This window comes from Haliotis asinina, chromosome 1 (assembly GCF_037392515.1).
Source record: "Haliotis asinina isolate JCU_RB_2024 chromosome 1, JCU_Hal_asi_v2, whole genome shotgun sequence".
Taxonomy (NCBI): domain Eukaryota; kingdom Metazoa; phylum Mollusca; class Gastropoda; order Lepetellida; family Haliotidae; genus Haliotis; species Haliotis asinina.
In genome coordinates, this window is record NC_090280.1 from 76,355,099 (window position 1) to 76,375,808 (window position 20,710).

The window sequence follows — 20,710 nt, forward strand, 5'->3', positions numbered from 1 at the left end:
GAAATTGTTGACTTTCCAGAATGTGCTGGAAGTACGTTTTGGAATGTGAACTTACTTTGAGACAAGGAAGTGAGTGAGGTAAGTTTAACACTGCTTTTTGCAATATTTCAGCAATATCATGGACAGCAAACACCAGAAATTGTGGCCATATAGGGAATCAAACCTGTACCTTTGGTATCAAGACCAGGCTAACCACCAGGCTACCCCACCCTCCCTCCAGACAATTGTAATTTTAAAAAAAAATGACTTCAAGAAAAGTGTAAATTGAAACAAAATGACTTTGACACAAATGTAACTTTGACAAATCTGATTCAACTTATCTGAAGCTGAAAATTAAATAAAAACAAAACATGGAGCAACTAATCTTTCGCTCAGAGATAAACCTACACACAAGACATCAAAAGTTTAAGAAACAGTGTTTGGCATTGTTATGCTGCACAATCTCATCCAGACATTTCTATTTACTTGTGGGACATGTAACACAAAGGAGTCCTAAAATGAACCATACCACAAGTTACATACAATCAAACAATGTCGTGTCAAACTTTGGCATGTCAAAGCGTAGGTAGTTTGAAGTGTAAGGGGTGGTGGGGTAGCTTTGTGACTAAAGTGTTCACTCATCACGCCAAAGACCTGGTTTCTACTCCCTGCATGGGGATAATGTACAAAGCCTATTTCTGGTGTCCCACGTCATGATATTGCTGGAATATTGTTAAAAAACAACATAAAACAAAATCCACACACTCACTGTACCTATGTGGGGAATGGAACCCAACCCCCAAACTTCACAACAACACCAAAGCCATGTACATACATTTCCAAAATGGGGCGTAGTTGTCAATGCTGTAATGTGTTTCTTTCTTCTCAAAAACAGTCTAATTTAGTAATTTAATCTGTGTGTTTGAGCCTTGAAAATCCCCTGAAATTTCAGCTGCTTGCACACAAAACGACCTTCACACAGCAGGCTAAAGTTTGATAACACATGCTGTTAAAATTATAAAGTTGTCAAATTCATGTTTTCACAAGTCAAACATGTGTATTCAAACTTGTCAAGCTGACTAGATGACCAAAACATCATATGACAATTTTGACGGGTTTGACAACACTTCACACGTCAAACTCAAGGTTGATAACACCGTAAGTTTGATGGAAAAGTTGGAGAGGATAGAGACAACAGTTTGACAGCTCTGAAATTGGTGTTGGTGGCGAGTTGTTGACATGTTCACACTCTCAAACTCAAGTTTTGTAAGAGTGTAGTTTGCGGTGTGAAGGCTGCTTCAGGTTATCAATCAGTGGTAATAAAAGTATACTACTCAAAAGAAGTTGAGGAACATAACGCTTGGTATGACAGAAAGAATAACCGTAGTAACATGAGCAAATCAAGTCTTTTAAGTTCCTCTGAGTAGTATATACAGGGGACTGACAGCCTCTGCAAACATTGACATTCTCACTGGGATGAAGATATGGAATGATGTATGTGCAAGAGAACCTTCACATGTATGGTGAGCAAAGAGTTTTGACATTAACTGTTCGGAGCCTGTCATCAGCTGTCAATCTGTCTTCTGAGAATGTTAGATGATTCTGTGTCACCAAACTCATTTTGAGCCACTGAAGGTAACTCTGACCCAAACAGGGAATGCTGGTACTGAAAATATTGTGACCTTGCATCATGACCTTCACCTTCCTGTGATGTTTCGGTTTGTGACTGGAAGTCATATGACCTTGACACCTGTGAATAAGGGTCATGTGACCTTAGTCCTTGGGACTGGAAATCAAGTGACCTTGATACTTGATAATAAGAGTCACCTGACCTTGACCCAAGAGGCTCAATGTGTGACCTCGACTGATCTTTGTGATGCTGATAAGGACTTGAAAATTCATCTTCCCTTGCTCCCTGTGTGTGACAGTCCAGTGATGCAGAATTCAGACAAGAGTCTTGCTGAGTTATTTTCACATCTCCTTTTGATTCATGGTAGCATGATGCATGTGGCCTTGGCCTGAATTCTAATGGGGACACAATTCCAAAGTTGGTATTCTCTTGCAGCACAGGATAAGACTTGAGGTTCTCTTGGACTTCCTGGGTCTGTTGAACTTTGATTCCACTGAGTGTCTGCTCACTTGCCGATTTTTCTTGTACTGAGGAATTCTGGGAGGTCAATGGTGAAGTATGGTTGGACACAGAGTTTCCCTGAAAATATAAACCATGCACTCATAAGTCTCAGTCAGCAATTTTCATGCTTGGTTTCCACTGTGCAAAGTTGCTATATGGCTGAAAACGCTGATGTGAGGTAATGTGATTTTAACTCAGTCACTCACCCCACTGTACGAAGTGTTCTCAATATATCTCAAATATACCTTAACCTTGCCTTACAACCAGATAGCTGTCTTTATACCTGCACCTAAAGGATAAAATGAATGACACTAGATGCAGATTGCTACAGAGGCCAGTGTTGTCCTCACCTAGTTAGCTTTGCTACTGAAAACTTGCAAAGCAGATTTCTACTGCCTCACCTGGGTGTTAGTGGAGGCTAATACAGTGGACCTCTACTGACTCACCTCTGTGTTACTGGAGGTTGGTACAGTGGACCTTTACTGACTCACCTGGGTGTTCCCAGAGGTTGGTACAGTGGACCTCTACTGACTCACCTGGGTGTTAGTGGAGGCTGGTACAGTGGACCTTTACTGACTCACCTGGGTGTTCCCGGAGGTTGGTACAGTGGACCTCTACTGTCTCAGCTGGGTGTTAATTGAGGCTGGTACAGTGGACCTCTACTGACTCACCTGGGTGTTAGTGGAGGCTAGTACAGTGGACCTTTACTGACTCACCCGGGTGTTCCCGGAAGCTGGTACAGTGGACCTTTACTGACTCACCTGGGTGTTCCCGGAGGTTGGTACAGTGGACCTTTACTGTCTCAGCTGGGTGTTAATTGAGGCTGGTAGAGTGGACCTCTACTGACTCACCTGGGTGTTCCCGGAGGTTGGTACAGTGGACCTCTACTGTCTCAGCTGGGTGTTAATTAAGGCTGGTACAGTGGACCTCTACTGACTCACCTGGGTGTTAGTGGAGGCTAGTACAGTGGACCTTTACTGACTCATCTGGGTGTTCCCGGAAGCTGGTACAGTGGACCTTTACTGACTCACCTGGGTGTTCCCGGAGGTTGGTACAGTGGACCTTTACTGTCTCAGCTGGGTGTTAATTGAGGCTGGTAGAGTGGACCTCTACTGACTCACCTGGGTGTTCCCGGAGGTTGGTACAGTGGACCTCTACTGTCTCAGCTGGGTGTTAATTAAGGCTGGTACAGTGGACCTCTACTGACTCACCTGGGTGTTAGTGGAGGCTAGTACAGTGGACCTTTACTGACTCATCTGGGTGTTCCCGGAAGCTGGTACAGTGGACCTTTACTGACTCACCTGGGTGTTCCCGGAGGTTGGTACAGTGGACCTTTACTGTCTCAGCTGGGTGTTAATTGAGGCTGGTAGAGTGGACCTCTACTGACTCACCTGGGTGTTCCCGGAGGTTGGTACAGTGGACCTCTACTGTCTCAGCTGGGTGTTAATTGAGGCTGGTACAGTGGACCTCTACTGACTCACCTGGGTGTTAGTGGAGGCTAGTACAGTGGACCTTTACTGACTCATCTGGGTGTTCCCGGAAGCTGGTACAGTGGACCTTTACTGACTCACCTGGGTGTTAGTGGAGGCTGGTACAGTGGACCATTACTGACTCACCTGGGTGTTCCCGGAGGTTGGTACAGTGGACCTTTACTGTCTCAGCTGGGTGTTAATTGAGGCTGGTACAGTGGACCTCTACTGACTCACCTGGCTGTTACTGGAGGTTTGTACAGTGGACCTCTACTGACTCACCTGGGTGATACTAGAGGCTGGTACAGTGGACCTTTACTGACTCACCTGGGTGATCCCGGAAGCTGGTACAGTGGACCTTTACCGACTCACCTGGGTGTTAACAGAGGCTGGTACAGTGGACCTCTACTGACTCACCTGGGTGTTACTAGAGGCTGGTACAGTGGACCTCTACTGACTCACCTGGGTGTTACCAGAGGTTGGTACAGTGGACCTTTACTGACTAACCTGGGTGTTCCCGGAGGCTGGTACAGTGGACCTTAACTGACTCACCTGGGTGTTCCCGGAAGCTGGTACAGTGGACTTTTACAGAATCACCTGGGTGTGAATGGAGGCTGGTACAGTGGACCTCTACTGACTCACCTGGGTGTTACTGGAGGCTGGTGCAATGGACCTTTACTGACTCACCTGGGTGTTCCTGGAGGCTGGTACAGTGGACCTCTACTGACTCACCTGGGTGTTACTGAAGGTTGGTACAGTGGACCTCTACTGACTCACCTGGGTGTTACTGGAGGCTGGTGCAGTGGACCTTTACTGACTCGCCTGGGTGTTACCAGAGGTTGGTACAGTGGACCTCAACTGACTCACCTGGGTTTTACCGGAGGCTTTTACAGTGGACCTTTACTGACTGACCTGGGTGTTACCGGAGACTTTTACAGTGGACCTCTACAGACTGACCTGGGTGTTAACAGAGGCTGGTACAGTGGACCTTTACTGACTCACCTGGGTGTTACCGGAGACTGGTACAGTGGACTTCTCCAGGCTCTCTATCATCATCCTTGACTCTGTCAACAGACGCTGTAGTTTACTCGCAGGGGAGGAGGCAACATCAGCATGGGTCACGGCCTGGAAACAGATCTGTCTGCTACAAATCTTGATCTACTATGAAACATTGGCCATAGGCATCAATAGAGCTTCCAATCTATGGTGGATTGGATGGAGGAATCCCAAACTTTTGTATGTCAAGTTTCAACATTCTGCTGTCAAACACCAATCCAGAAACAGACACAAATAAGAACATTTAAATTAGTGGCATTTATATTTGTTTGTCAGAACAAATGCTTTGTCTCCATCTCCAAGTTTTCAACATTTTCGAAGTTTTACGCAAGACATATCAGTAATAATCAAAGCCTGTAGGTTATTCTATTCTCTCAGCTCACCTCAGTATCTGTGTCTTGATCAAGGAATGATGACAGGCGGTCTTCAAATGAAACACGGTGATTGTCACTGTCAACATCATGTTGCTGTAGAGACATATGTTGAACTGGTTCATCATTACCATGGCAACTGATGGAATCATCCAGACCAATGCTAGAAATGGGAGAAAAACATTCAGTAATGGGGTATGATTTCTCTAGATCAATACACCCAAAAATTACGAAGTGAGAAAAAGAAGGGAAAGAAATTGCAATGGTCTGACAAGGAAAGTGTCAAAGTAGATTCCTTTTTTTCCAGAATTAAAACCAAATACCAATCTATCTGAGCTCAAGGTTACAAGGACACAAGTCATGCACTTGTGATGTCATCACTTCTCCTGTAACCAGTAACATATCGTTTGACTGTCAGATTATATCAAATGTCATGAGTGAGAGAGTATGGTTTTAAGTCGCTTTCAGCATTATTTCAGCAGTATTGTGGAAGCGGACACCAGTAATAAACTTCACACATTGTACTCGTGTGCGGAACTGAACCCAAGTCTTCAGCCTGACACGCAGATGCTATGAACTTTGTTCAGTGAAACATGTTCATTTCAGACACTAGTTGTTAGTCTAGGGCAGCTGGTACTCGGTATTTATCACAAAGTCATCAAGAGATGACAAAAAAGCAACAATCTGATGCAAGGGCTACTTATACCAGAACTGTCAATGAAATCCTTCAGTTCAATCAAAAACATTTAATGTTGATCAACATTTTTCAATATCACAAATCATCAAACGTCCCCACATAGACCTCCAGTCAGATCTCTACAGCAAATTTCATCCAGAAATATTTAGTGGTTTTGAAATTGCTCCAGAAACTGACAACGGAGAACACACAGTGAGTGAGTGAGTGAGTGAGTGAGTGAGTGAGTGAGTGAGTGAGTGAGTGAGTGAGTGAGTGAGTGAGTGAGTGAGTGAGTGAGTGAGTGAGTGAGTGAGTGAGTGAGTGAGTGAGTGAGTGAGTGAGTGAGTGAGTGAGTGTAGTTTTATGCCGCTTTTAGCAATATCCCAGGAATATCACTAGTGTCTCTACCAGAGTGTTTTAGAAGGGCGCTGCGCCCTGCCCTTTTCTTCTGGCACCCTGCCCGTTTTTACTGCGCCCTGCCCAGTACTTGTTAGTTGTGACAGAGCACAGGAACAGACTGAAAGTCAGCAACTGTAACAAGCATCTTATGATCAGCCTAAACACTGACAGCCACAATGACACCGACTTGGAAGCTGTTGTGAAAAGCTTCATGAGAAAAAAGCAAAGGAGACTGTAGGTTAATTATACATGAGGTTCAATCTGATAATTTTGTTTTGGTTTTTATTGTGGTTTGTGCCCTTTTCAAACTAGGGTGCCCTTTTCTATAGTCTATAGAAACTTCACCCTGCCCTTTTTGTGGTCTGGAGGAAACTCTAATCACGGTGAGGGACACCAGAAAATGGGCTTCACACATGAGGACAGACAGATGGCGCGGGAACAACTGGCTGAATAACCGGTCATTTAATCAATCTTGCTTGCATCAGTGATTATCAATTGGCTCTTGAGACTAACTGATATTCTAAAACAATTAAACATCAAATTAAACTTTAGAAAGTTTGTTTATGAAATCAAAGTATAATCAAATGATGCAGTTTCACTACCTATAAAACTGCACTGGAAAAAAAAATACTTGTTGCATATTCTTACAAGAGTGGATTTTCTGTAAATTGTAGCATTGGCTAAGTGATGAATTTTGAGTGATAGTTACTATGGGTCACATTTGCATCATAAGTGTTCAGTGCCATAAGTATTTTAGCAGCAGGCCTTTAGGTTAGTTCTCTAGAGTTACCTCCCTTTGAGAATGTTTTGATTGAGGTACACACAAGGCTGGCCAAGAAATTTCTAGGTAAATGGCGATGGTGAGTTGATACTATATTTGTGGTTCACTACTTTAGATTTGATTGCACATGAAACCTCTATTGTGGATCAATGTATCTTGCCCTTGTTTGCTCAATACATATTACTGAAAATTTTAGACTTGTCAGTGTTATATTTCACTAGTTCAGAGGTGATTTCTTATACCTTTTGTCATGGCAAACTTTTAACTATTTTCTTGGTATTACCTACAAGAGTTTTGTGGTTGTGGTTACAATTACAACTGCATATTGATTTATTCATTTGCATATTATTAGCAATAACCAACTCTATAGAAAGATTAAACCACCAAGTAACCTGTTACACAGTCAGTGTATTACTCTTTGACCAGCAACAGTAACAAACCTTTGTTCAATGTTGCTGTTCTGGTTGCTATTCTCCCGGGAGCTGTCCAGGTTGAGCTGCATCAGAGTTATCTCCCTTTGCTGGCGCTCATACAACTGGAACACAAACGGATTGCAGTAGTAAATGTGTATTCTATATATGCAAAGTCTGATGTACTGAGAGAACTGTTTCATCAAGAACATTATCACCATAGCACAGTTGGTGTGATTCTTCAGTGAATTTTGACCTTTTGCATCTCATAGACGAGAGAGAGGGTCTAACATGACAACTTAACGTCAATAGTTCACTGACATTGAAGTAATTAGATACTGGTTTAAGGTTTTGAACTTACCTAATGATAGGAACCATAAGCAATGTTATATCATGCTGTGTAATATTTACAGAGCTGGTAAGAAGACATGGGTGTATTATATTTTATTACCTATGACGGCAAACATATTGGGGTTCATATTTTTCACACAAAATATCATGGTAACGTGACATCATGAACAATGGTATGACATTACATTTCTTTCTCTGATGTTGCTTTCCACAGGTGGCGATGGCGGGCCTGCTGTGTTTGACAGTAGATTTGGGTTCATTTTCCTCAATTTGACGACTTCAGTAATAAACAGATAATATCATATTTGTGCCCTTAACATACTTTGTTTACGACACTCTTGCCTAAATGTCGATATATCCCATGCTCTCACTCAGGAAATACCAAAATTTTAGCACTCGTGTCATAAACATAGTATGACATGAGCACTCATATGATATCCTCTATATATCTAACAAAATAAATTATAGATTTCTTTATGTATGGGGGGCCCAAGGAGTTGGAAATGTGGAATTATTTTTACAACAATTTTATCATAGTGTAAAAGGCTGCCAACAGTGATCAATTGTTAAAGATTTGTGTAAGTATCATCTTTAGATGTTTATTCATCAGTGAACCATATCAAATCTTTATAAAATCTCAAGATGCAAGGTGTAGAATTACATTACTAAGAATAGGTGCACTTCCTCATTTTAAATATACTGGTAGGCAGGGTGGAACAATAGCTATTACTTCTTAATACACATCTTTGTAATATTTTTTCAGATGCTACCAATTGTGTGAATTAGTTCAAAGATATGCTTACATTTCATTAATCATGTTATGAGTGAGTGAGTTTTATGACACTTCGTGCCATATTCAAGCAATATCATGGCAGCCATATATTTGGTACAAACTTAATATTGAAATGTTATCATGATTTTGTGTGTGGGCTTTAGGCCTTCTCACAAAACAGACTGATTGACTGACCCGAACTTGAAGTCTTTGAAAGTCAAGGATGCAACTTTCCAGAGAAGTAATTATATGAAATATGTAGTCCAATTCTCTGAGCTACATCTCATCAGAATATATAGTTAAACAAAAAAATATGTTCAGTAGAAACAGAAAAGTTAAATTGGTTCACTTCAAGGCATTTCATCAACTTGTGAGGGCTTAGTCAATTCAAACTCAAGATGTTTACAAGGATTGTCACTGTGGCCCAGTAAGCACTGGCAGGGTATTTATGAATAAGTGAATGTCTGTCCTACCTCACGAACACTCCGGAGTTCTGCCCGCGTTCGCTCCTGCTTTGACCTCAGTGACTCAATCAGGTCATCCTTGCTCTTCTCACGCTCACCTATGAACAATACAGATATTCATGTTAATAAAGAACATTGGCAATAAAATCACTGACTGACCCTTCAATGACTCCTCCCTCCACTAACTCTATCCTCCACACCTCAAAAATGCCTCCCTCCACACTTCAATGACTCTTTCCTCCACACTTCATTGACTCCTCCCTCCACACTTCAATGACTCCAACCTCCTCTGACTCTCCCTACACACTTCACTGACTCCTCCCTCCACACTTCAATGACTCCTCACTCCACACTTCATTGACTCCTCCTCCACACTTCATTGACTCCTCCCTCCACATTTCATTGACTCCTCCCTCCACACTTCATTGACTCCTCCCTCCACACGTCAATGACTCCTCCCTCCACACGTCATTGACTCCTCCCTCCACACGTCACTGACTCCTCCCTCCACACTTCACTGACTCCTCCCTCCACACTTCATTGACTCCTCCCTCCACACTTCATTGACTCCTCCCTCCACTAACTCCATCCTCCACACCTCAAAAATGCCTCCCTCCACACTTCAATGACTCTTTCCTCCACACTTCATTGACTCCTCCCTCCACACTTCAATGACTCCTACCTCCTCTGACTCTCCCGGCACACTTCATTGACTCCTCCCGGCACACTTTACTGACTCCTCCCTCCACACTTCACTGACTCATCCCTCCACACTTAACTGACTCCTGCTCCACACTTCACTGACACCTCCCTCTATATTCCAATGACTCCACGTTTCAATGACTCTTCCTTCAACCCTCTTCACTTCACTGACACCCACCTGTTATCATCAGCTCCTCCTCTGCTGTCACCAACCTCTGCTGCAGCTGCTGCAGCTCACTCCTGACTAGACTCAGCTCATTGTCCTTGCTTTGTATGGAGCCTGAAACCATTCAAATCAACATCATTCCACAGAATGTTCACAGTCTCATGAGATGAAGACAGCAAGGATATATTCTATGTTACTTTGGAGAAACAGAAGGTGTCCAAGTTTAGCTGAGCCTGATTAGTCCAAAATATTCAACAAACAAGAGTGCTTTGGGACTCACACTCAACCCCTCCCTTGATAACTGTCAGAACAATACTGTAATGCTGTTTACGCAGAACTTTACAGCACGGTGGTAAACAACTGACAGCAACGCCCTACAGGCATCCCTACTTGCATACTCTTCATTCTCATCTCTGGCCTGTGTGTATTTCTGCTTCCACTGCGTGGCACGGTGCAGGGCATCAGCTTCCCGAGTCTGGCTCTCCTTACATCGGATATCCAGATGCTGAATACAGGCGTTCAGTTCTGCCATGCTGCTGGTGGCCTGGGTCACGTCTTTCTCCTAGGAAACACTCTCAGTAAGTTATATGAGATCAATTACTGTGGCGTACTTACTGCAGACACCTTTGATTGCTTCTTTGTTACATGTGTCTACAGGAGGGTATACAAACTCATTTGTATATTAAATTCAAACTAACCCAAACTACTATTAGTTTAACGATACAAACACTGGCTATTATACCCAGGAGTGTGAGTAGACTTTTATGCAAATTTTAGCCATATTCAAGCAATATCATGATGGGGCTGCCAGAAATGAGCTTTGCACATTGTACCCATGTGGGGAATCGAACAAGGGTTTCAGCACAACCAAAAGTTTTCAGCACGACCACGTCCAATTACCATGGACTAATAAAATTATAATTCTTCTATTACATACAGCCTTAAGTTTTTTATTTTGTTTTGATCCTCTCAATTCTCCCTCTCAAATATGACATCTGAAAGACAGGTATCCCTGCTGCCCTTGGGCTTGTTTGTAATCTTTCACTCTTGTGTTGTGCGGCTTACCTTGAGACGGAGCAGCGTCATCAGTTCCTGTTCCCGAGCCTCTAACTGACCAATTGTCCCGGACATGGCCTTAACAGAGTTACCCAGACTTTCGTTTTGCTTCTTAAAGGAAAATGAAACGCAGCAACTTATTGCATATACCAAACTCAGACACCTTTGTGAGCAGATTTTTGTAAAACAAAGTATATTGTCAAACTGAAATTTGTGGCAGTGGTTCTACACATCAAAATGGAACATACAACTTTATGGATGACAACTCTCTTGGTTACTGTATGTTTCCATACTTGCTTGGAAATTTGACATTGTATTCAATACAATAATATACAGCTATACATTTTACAGAAAATTACGAAATTCAGACATGTCATAACACAGCTCTATTCTATGTGAAATGCAAGTTTAATCAAACCATCAGTATCATTAGTTGGACAGAGGCATTTCTTTGAAAATAAACTAATATAAAGGCCTCTCTGACTTGGCAAAACTCTCTCCTAACTGAACTTTATGGACTTTTTGTTTCTGAAATACATGTGAAATTGTTTTAAATCACATGAAATTCACTTATCCATACCAAACAGTCACTATAACTTCAGACATTGGCATGAAGAAAAGGAACAGTTGTAAATGTTGGTGCAGTTGATCGGACTTCCTGTCTCACCTCCAGTGTGTCCACCTGAACTACACTGTGTTGTTTCTGCCGACTCAGCTGTTCCAGCTCTTCCTTGGTGGTGATGAGGCTGGCATTGTGGGTCTCCTGGTAACTTCGAGCTGCCTTCAGCTTTGACTTCATCATTTCGACCTGCTTCTTCTTTTGTTGTAGCTCACCTGGTAAGGGAGAAACAGTTTACACAGCTTTCTGACATAACAAAATGATGGGAAATCAGAGGCAAGCTAGAAAATCCCTCCAACATCTCAAATTTGATGTTATCACATAGCTGGAATGTTGCAGAGTGTATGAATAACAATGCAATGAATTTCGCCTTCTAAGACATTACAAAATGAGCAAGAGTTCATCAACAGGTGATTTGGTTTCTGGCTACGGACAATAATGTACAACTCAGCATCGGACATGCATAAGACAGGAAAGTGGACTGGTGTAGGACTGGTATGGAACAGGTTTGGGACAGGTATGGACAAGTATGGGACAGATATGGGACAGGCAAGTTCGCCATTTTGAGGTGAGGAATGAATCCAGGTGATTATCTGAAGAAGTTTGTCATACATCTTCATGCTTGAACTTAAAACATTCAAGGCAAATCTATAGTTTATTACATTGTACCAGGAAGCAGATCAAGCTTTATTTTTTAGTTATTGGTAATACTGCTGATTTATTGCCAGTTCCAAGGCAATAGTGAATTCTATTATATGACGATGCATAACTTCTCTCAGTGATCAATCACATCAATTCATCATTCAGAATATCCCTGTAGAAAGTTGAGTGGTGTATTAATCTGATACAGATTAAGTTCACAAACTGTCAAGGACCCACTTGAACAATTTGATCTTAGCTCTACAATGATTGAAGCTCACATGCTCAAATACAGATTTAGATGGTTGTAGCACAAAGATCTCTTCATGAAAGTGAGCACTATCCTGTGAGTTGATTATTTACAGACCGCAGCTATATATCAGGAAAATTGCTGAGTGCTGTGTTATACAACAAACAAACAAAACTGTCGCTGTGGTCAGCTGACCTTCATATCGAGAACACTTCTGTTCCAGCATCAACAGCCTCTGTCTGTCCCGTTCCCAGGCCAGGAGCTGACTGCTGTGAGCTGTCACAGTCTCATTCAGCTCATTGTCTCGCTCCCTCAGTTCCTGAATCAACAGCTGAATCTCCCGGCGCTGTTTCTGCACTGTTGTGTTGTCTATTGGGGATGTGGGATTCTGAAAAAGACATGTCAAACTGTCATAAGTTCATAGGAAGGACATGCTTCAGCATAATATATTTCATTGCAAGAACAGTATTTACTAACTCCAAATTTCGGAAAAGGGTTAAACAAAAATAGAAATTCAAGCATTTTTTAATCACTGACACAGAATTCATTCAAAAAACATCATACATTATCTCCTTTTCTAACCTTGACAACTGATACATGCTATACAAGCCCAGAGACAGATACGTGTTCACTCCATTGCTTGTAACAGGAAATATGGGAACCACATTTGGTTGCGGCCTCAGATGGACCTGAAGCCCACAGGACACCCAGGTCGGTTGTGTGATGAGCAGGACCTGGTATCCACACCACACCCAGGTGGGTTTTGTCAAGAGAAGGACCTAGTACACACAGGATACCCAGGTCGGTTGTGTGATGAGCAGGACCTGGTATCCACACCACACCCAGGTGGGTTTTGTCAAGAGAAGGACCTAGTACACACAGGATACCCAGGTCGGTTGTGTGATGAGCAGGACCTGGTATCCACACCACACCCAGGTGGGTTTTGTCAAGAGAAGGACCTGGTACACACAGGATACCCAGGTCCGATGTGTCAAGAGAAGGACCTAGTACACACAGGATACCCAGGTCCGATGTGTCAAGAGAAGGACCTGGTACACACAGGATACCCAGGTCCGATGTGTCAAGAGAAGGACCTAGTACACACAGGATACCCAGGTCAGATGTGTCAAGAGAAGGACCTGGTACACACAGGATACCCAGGTCAGATGTGTCATGAGAAGGACCTAGTACACACAGGATACCCAGGTCAGATGTGTCAAGAGAAGGACCTAGTACACACAGGATACCCAGGTCAGATGTGTCAAGAGAAGGACCTAGTACACACAGGATACCCAGGTCAGATGTGTCAAGAGAAGGACCTAGTACACACAGGATACCCAGGTCAGATGTGTCAAGAGAAGGACCTAGTACACACAGGATACCCAGGTCAGATGTGTCAAGAGAAGGACCTAGTACACACAGGATACCCAGGTCAGATGTGTCAAGAGAAGGACCTAGTACACACAGGATACCCAGGTCAGATGTGTCAAGAGAAGGACCTAGTACACACAGGATACCCAGGTCCGATGTGTCAAGAGAAGGACCTAGTACACACAGGATACCCAGGTCAGATGTGTCAAGAGAAGGACCTAGTACACACAGGATACCCAGGTCAGATGTGTCAAGAGAAGGACCTAGTACACACAGGATACCCAGGTCAGATGTGTCATGAGAAGAACCTGGTACACACAGGATACCCAGGTCCGATGTGTCAAGAGAAGGACCTGGTACACACAGGATACCCAGGTCCGATGTGTCAAGAGAAGGACCTAGTACACACAGGATACCCAGGTCCGATGTGTCATGAGAAGAACCTGGTACACACAGGATACCCAGGTCAGATGTGTCAAGAGAAGGACCTAGTACACACAGGATACCCAGGTCGGTTGTGTGATGAGCAGGACCTGGTATCCACACCACACCCAGGTGGGTTTTGTCAAGAGAAGGACCTGGTACACACAGGATACCCAGGTCGGTTGTGTGATGAGCAAGACCTGGTATCCACACCACACCCAGGTGGGTTTTGTCAAGAGAAGGACCTAGTACACACAGGATACCCAGATCCGATGTGTCAAGAGAAGAACCTTGTACCCAAAGGCAACCTGGGTCATGATTAGTCATGTGACGCATTGCTAACAATAACTATGAAAGTCAATAGTTGCACTACAAGTTGCTAATATTCAACCCTCAAATGTTTCAGACAAAGAAAAACATAAAGCTTTATTCTACTTCAGTGTACACATGATCAGATCAATCATTATGACTAAAGGGGTCAGCACAGGGTACTGAAGACATGTACCCGAGGTAAGTTTCTGAATACAGAAATGTACCCTTGCTAAAATCTGAATACAGAAACATATCCTAGGACAAGACCTATCCCCATTTCACTGTTTTCTTGACTGGAACTGTCCTTTGTTGTATGAGGTGAATTTGATTGTGCTAAATATGACACAAGCATCTCCAGTATTTCACAATATATCTTTACAATACTGTATCACTCTAACTACTTAATAAAATAACTATTACTAACAGTTTCAGGTAAGTGTTGAGGAATATGGATTCTGAAGTCGTTTAAGGTATGGAGTACACTACTTTGGATTGGGTATATTTCTGTACACAAAAACATATCTATGTTGCATGACTGAAGTGTCTTTGCGACAATGACACCTTCGGCATCATTACATATGCCGAGATAATGTTAGCCAGGGTTTAATAAAATAATTCCAAATTTGACATCTCGACTCTTCAGACTTACAATGGGGACAAAAGGTTGGGTTGGGTAAAAGAGATTTCAGCTCAGTGACAATAAATTTGGACTGGTCACAGCTCCAGATAATAAAATCAATACATACATGTCTTGGAGAATGTAGGCTGACTGGTGACTGCTGTTTTCTTGAGTTTATGGAGTGATGGGATCTGTCAACATCCCCATTCCTCTCCGACTGTTGACCATCACTGACCACCTGACGTACTGGAGAAGAGGGCTCCACTCGTGCTGTTATACGGACTGGACGAAGTGGACGTTTGAAGGGACCATCCTAGGCATTACAAATAAACAGGGTCCCGTTTCACAAAACTTTCGTAAGTCTAAGATCTCATAACTTTTCACGTAGTATTTGTACCTCCTATGTTACAGCATACCAGGTACAAATGCTATGAGAAAAGTTACCAGATCTTAGGTTTACAAGAGTTTTGTGAAACAGCCCCAGGATATCAAATCTCTGTGTTGTGGCATCTGTGCAAATGGGAACCAATGATATGTGTCAACCAAGTCAGCAAGTCTGTCCACCTGTTCCCATTAGTCACCTCTTATGACAACCAGTCACCTTTTATGGCAAGCATGGGTTGCTGAAGGCCTATTCTACCCCAGACCCCAGAACAGGTTAGATAATTGAAAATTCTTTCGTTTCATACAAAGTTTATGGTTTTGTCAATTAATCTAAAGTGAACAATGAGAGATGAATATGAATATTTTATAGTTAGTGAGTGAGTCAAATATTCCATTTATGTGGCGGCAGCCAGTAAATAATCAAGTCTGGACAGGACAATCCAGTGATCAACAACATAAGCATTGATCTACACAACTCTGATATGATGTCATTCAAGTCAACAAACCGATCATGTTAGTCATGTTAGTTCAGCTTGCTGAAGCGCACTTCTAACCCAGACCTTGATATGATGTCATTCAAGTCAACAAACCGATCATGTTAGTCATGTTAGTTCAGCTTGCTGAAGCGCACTTCTAACCCAGACCTTGATATGATGTCATTCAAGTCAACAAACCGATCATGTTAGTCATGTTAGTTCAGCTTGCTGAAGCGCACTTCTAACCCAGACCTTGATATGATGTCATTCAAGTCAACAAACCGATCATGTTAGTCATGTTAGTTCAGCTTGCTGAAGCGCACTTCTAACCCAGACCTTGATATGATGTCATTCAAGTCAACAAACCGATCATGTTAGTCATGTTAGTTCAGCTTGCTGAAGCGCACTTCTAACCCAGACCTTGATATGATGTCATTCAAGTCAACAAACCGATCATGTTAGTCATGTTAGTTCAGCTTGCTGAAGCGCACTTCTAACCCAGACCTTGATATGATGTCATTCAAGTCAACAAACCGATCATGTTAGTCATGTTAGTTCAGCTTGCTGAAGCGCACTTCTAACCCAGACCTTGATGGGTCCTTAAACTATAGAGATCAGGACAAAACTAATGATGCTTTATCCAATACGATAGTTCTTAGAACAAACATTCATGTGAACAGGTTTAGATTTTAAATATTACTGTGTATAACTCACTACCATACATATACTACCGAAAGAAAATAAGGGAACCAAAAAACTGAATGTAGATGACTTTGACTGTGACAGGGTGCGTTATTGTGGCGTAGGTCCCAAACGCAACATCCAATGACAATGGAATTTCGCATAATGCATGCCCAGCACGTGCTACACGTGCATACAGAAGTTAACTCCTGTAAATGTACTGGAGAAGTCGCAATCACTAATGCAGTAGAGATTGACACTTACTGACAGAAATGCCTCCGAGGCAGCATCTCAGTGAAGCAACAAAATGGAGAATTGTGGGGATGATAGAGGGGGGGACATCATTATGTGAAGTTGCCCAGCAGATGGGTAAATCAAAAAGTGTAATTTCACACCTGTGGTATAAGTACCATCAAACGGGTGGGGTTGCAACGAGATCTGGGCGTGGTAGACCAAAATCAACGACACCACAACAGGATCGTCTCATTACGTTAATTGCTCTCCTCGATAGGTTTAAATCGGCCCCTGCCATCTAAGTCCCGAGACCTGTCCCCAATTGAACATCTCTGGGACGTTCTTGGTCGAAGGGTGTACACCAGGGACCCAGGACCCGCCAACCTGGCCCAGCTTGGTGCAGCTCTCCAAGAGGAATGGCGGGCAATACCACGGGCAACCATCCGGAAATTGATTAACAGCATGCCATCAAGGTGCCGTGAATGTGTTGCCCAACATGGTGGACACACCAGATATTGAACTTGACGCCTAAAATTGATTTAGTGGATATTTAAAGCAGTTTCAAATTTGCTATTATTTCATTAGTTCCCTTATTTCTTGTCGGTAGTATATCAGCAATATCATCTGTGAAATTCCTTACCTTGATGGGTGTGCTATGGTGCGGACCTTCTCTCTCCACCAGGCTTTCAGAAAAAACATCTTAAAAAAAATCAAACTTATTGTTTATTAAACACTTAATGAGTATTCAAAATCAGAATGGAAGCCAAGGGGGTGCAGGATATTGGAAAAAGGGGATGTACATAATATTCTGAAGGCAAAATGTTAGTTCTCATGATTAAATTTTGATCTATGTTCCAGGGCCTAGATTTTCTAAGTTCTTTTAATAGCGCTATGACAGTCGTAAAAGCCACACATTAACATTAACTTATGACTACCTTGACACTAAGAGAGCTTAGAAAATCTAGGCCCTGTATTGTAGTGAATTGGGATACAATAGTACAGTAATCAAGAGAATCATGTGATACAACAATGTATATGAGGGGGATAAAACTGGTTCAGTTCAGGTCGTAGGTAACTGTGTCAGCTCTAGAATCCAGCACGCTGTCTAAACCAAATTTGTCTTCAGTCCCAATGAGAGCCAGTTTAGACATGTTCCTGTGCTGTTTCTCTTTTCATCATGTAAGATCACTGACATGATCATTGAACAAGTACAAAGAAAATACATCAGATTTCCTTCAGCAAAATGTGAAATACATTAACATGATGAAGTGTTGCAATCTTTACTTTTTGAGGGATATATTTTCTATAAATCACAAATTCGCTCCTTTTCAGTAAAGTAAAAAGCAAAACTGGTTTGTTCACATGTAATAAATATGATGAAAGCTAGAATATATAGAAATTCTTACCACATTCATCTCCAAACATTTCTGTAATCTAAAGTTGTCACTAAGTCCAAGTCAGAGAGAGATAGCAATCTGCTGAAACAAATATCAAGGAAGTATGATGTCGCTTCAGCTGGAAAAATTCAGCACTGTTAATTGATGGTGTGGATAATAACATGGAAAGGCAAAAAAGGCAACGTTTCTGGGGCTCCTTTCATGAAGCAATCTTTACCAAGGTTAACCTTAACTCGTATTCTCTAACATTGTACCAAGGTTATCTCACTGACTTATGATCACCTTTGTGCTTTGAGAAAGGAGCCCTGCGGTTAGATTTTCGAAGCTCTCTTAGCGCTAAGATAGTCGAAAGTGAATGTTGATGTAATTGGTACTTTCGCCCATCATAATGCAAGAGAGCTTTGAAAATCTAGGCCCTGCTCTTTAGATTCAACCAAATAAGCTACAACCCCACCTTTTGGTTTCATCTTTTCATATTTTTAAAGTTTTCTGTAGGTACTCCAACACTATGGAACGGATGAATGGATGGGTAATATGATGATATGACAAAGGAATTAAAATGGCCTCAAGGAACTCTGGGAAGAAGCAATATATTAGGAATTACACTACTAACTATACTACATGGGGATTAGTGCCATTAGGATTCCAAACCCTCACTAGTAAGTCACTGTTCACTCAGTTTATTTGTTTGTTTGTTTGTTTAACACAAAACTCAAGAATATTTAAACTATATGGCGACAGTCTATAAATGTCAAGCTTGCAGAAGTATTCAACCACATGTGAGTGAGGGAAGGAGAGAGGGAGCGGGCATGGTTTTGTACCACCCTTGGAAATATTAAAGCAATATCACAGCAGGGGACAACAGAAATGGGTTTCACACACTGTATTCATGTGGGGAATAGCAGCTGTGTCTTCAGTGTGATGAGCAGTCACTTAAACCACTAGGCTACCCCATTGACCCTGGTCATCACATGAGAAGACAAGTTCCTGACTTTGATGTATAATGGGTAGCACTGTGTGATTTGTGGGGTATTAATTCAAAGTAAACCGATACTGTCAGCGGAGGAATTTGTTTAATAAGCTATCACACATAAGTGTTTGTTTTCATCAAAGTAATTTATAAAAAGGGTGAAATATCTAATATTCTCAAACTAACCTGAGTGTGAAAAGGGGGTAAGTGACCAGTATTGAGGGGAGGTGCAGCATTTGGGACATCAATCCTGAACAAGTGGTGTTTTTTTCACACTTACACAGTGCTGTCAAATCAAAATTGTTGTGTGCTCATTCATTTATGTGCTCTCCCACAACAAAGTTGACATCACAAGAACATGGCTTCATCTACTGCAGCCTCTAGACAGATTAAGGCTTCATTGCAGCCACTTCATTACACTTTACCTGTCATTTATATGAATTAAACATGGTACACAAGCACTACACCAGACACTTACCTACCATATTGGATTAGGTCCCTAACCCTAAACCCCTAAAAACAATCCTACTACATAAAGCAAATTGGTCAAAGCTGGGAATAATGGAATATAACTGAAGGTGGCTGTTGAAATGCATATTTTACCATTAAAAGCAAACTAAAGTGATATTTGAGCTAACTAGCTGTGAATGACAAGGATCTATCAAAGGAAGGGGCAAGATTACAAATACCGGATGCCTTCTGCCATCTTTGAAAGCATGCAAGTTTACATTTGGTTAGGGTTAGGGTCAGGGTTAAGGTTAGGGGAAGGTTTAGGGTTTGTGTTTGGGTTAAGGATTGGGTTTGGTTTACAGTTAGGGAAAGATTTAGGGTTTGCGTTATGGTTGGGGAAAGATTTAGGGTTTGCGTTATGGTTAGGCTGACTTGGCACAAGGTATACAGACTATTCTGTAACTGTACCAAAGAAGGTATCACTTGCAAATGAATGAGAATTCTTTCCCATAGCGGATACAGGGCCATGCTCGTTGCAGTTACTCTTGTACTGACCGCCTATCACTATCAGTATAAGTGTGTACTGGGAGGTGGGAGGGTGGGGTGTGGGAGTGTGCCGAGGTCGATTCAACTGAAGCGTCCGTTAAATCGCTAATATCATCATCGACAAATGCAAAACCGTTTCTAACCGACGAAGTGAATTATCTTACTTGCTGCGCAGTGTGTTTCATGGACCTTTTTTGTGTAAACGACTCAAACTGTTCTCACTGAAGCAGTGATTCAATCCTGTACAATAGTCTGGAGCTTCTGCCAACGGTAATTTGAGTTGTCATCTATGTTATAGCGTATGGCGATTCACATTTATCGGTTTGAGGCTGCTTTTCGGAAATGTATCATATGACCGCTCTGTCTCATCACTGAACGCACAATATTACTCTCTGTCCTCGTCAATAAATATGATTTTTCCTCTTCACTGGTCATTGTTTACGTAGTTGGCAAGTATTCCGCTTGTTCAATCACGTTCGTTGGTCACAGTCCCAAACATCCGGCGAATGGGTTATGATAAAAGAAAGATTCTACTACTCACCCTTCTGTATTAAAT

At 42.1% G+C, this 20,710-nt stretch overlaps 1 protein-coding gene across 2 annotated transcripts; it reads right to left on the minus strand.

Moving 5' to 3' along the window:
- Positions 1-1,368: 1,368 nt before the first annotated feature.
- Positions 1,369-20,658, minus strand: LOC137282763 (coiled-coil domain-containing protein 62-like). 2 transcript variants are annotated; one of them, XM_067814553.1, is made up of 14 exons: positions 20,319-20,596; positions 18,198-18,269; positions 17,432-17,490; positions 15,144-15,329; positions 12,487-12,679; positions 11,451-11,617; positions 10,793-10,894; positions 10,118-10,289; positions 9,740-9,841; positions 8,869-8,957; positions 7,303-7,397; positions 5,019-5,169; positions 4,582-4,704; positions 1,369-2,188 (listed from the first exon to the last, which is right to left on the minus strand). In XM_067814553.1, the coding sequence occupies exons 2-14, from the start codon at positions 18,214-18,216 to the stop codon at positions 1,544-1,546; spliced, it is 2,103 nt and encodes a 700-aa protein (XP_067670654.1). In that variant the 5' UTR covers positions 18,217-18,269; positions 20,319-20,596; the 3' UTR covers positions 1,369-1,543. The 2 variants fall into 2 exon arrangements, with proteins under 2 accessions (XP_067670654.1, XP_067670661.1); XM_067814560.1 differs by having other exon boundaries at positions 1,374-2,188; positions 18,198-18,266; positions 20,319-20,658.
- Positions 20,659-20,710: the final 52 nt, after the last annotated feature.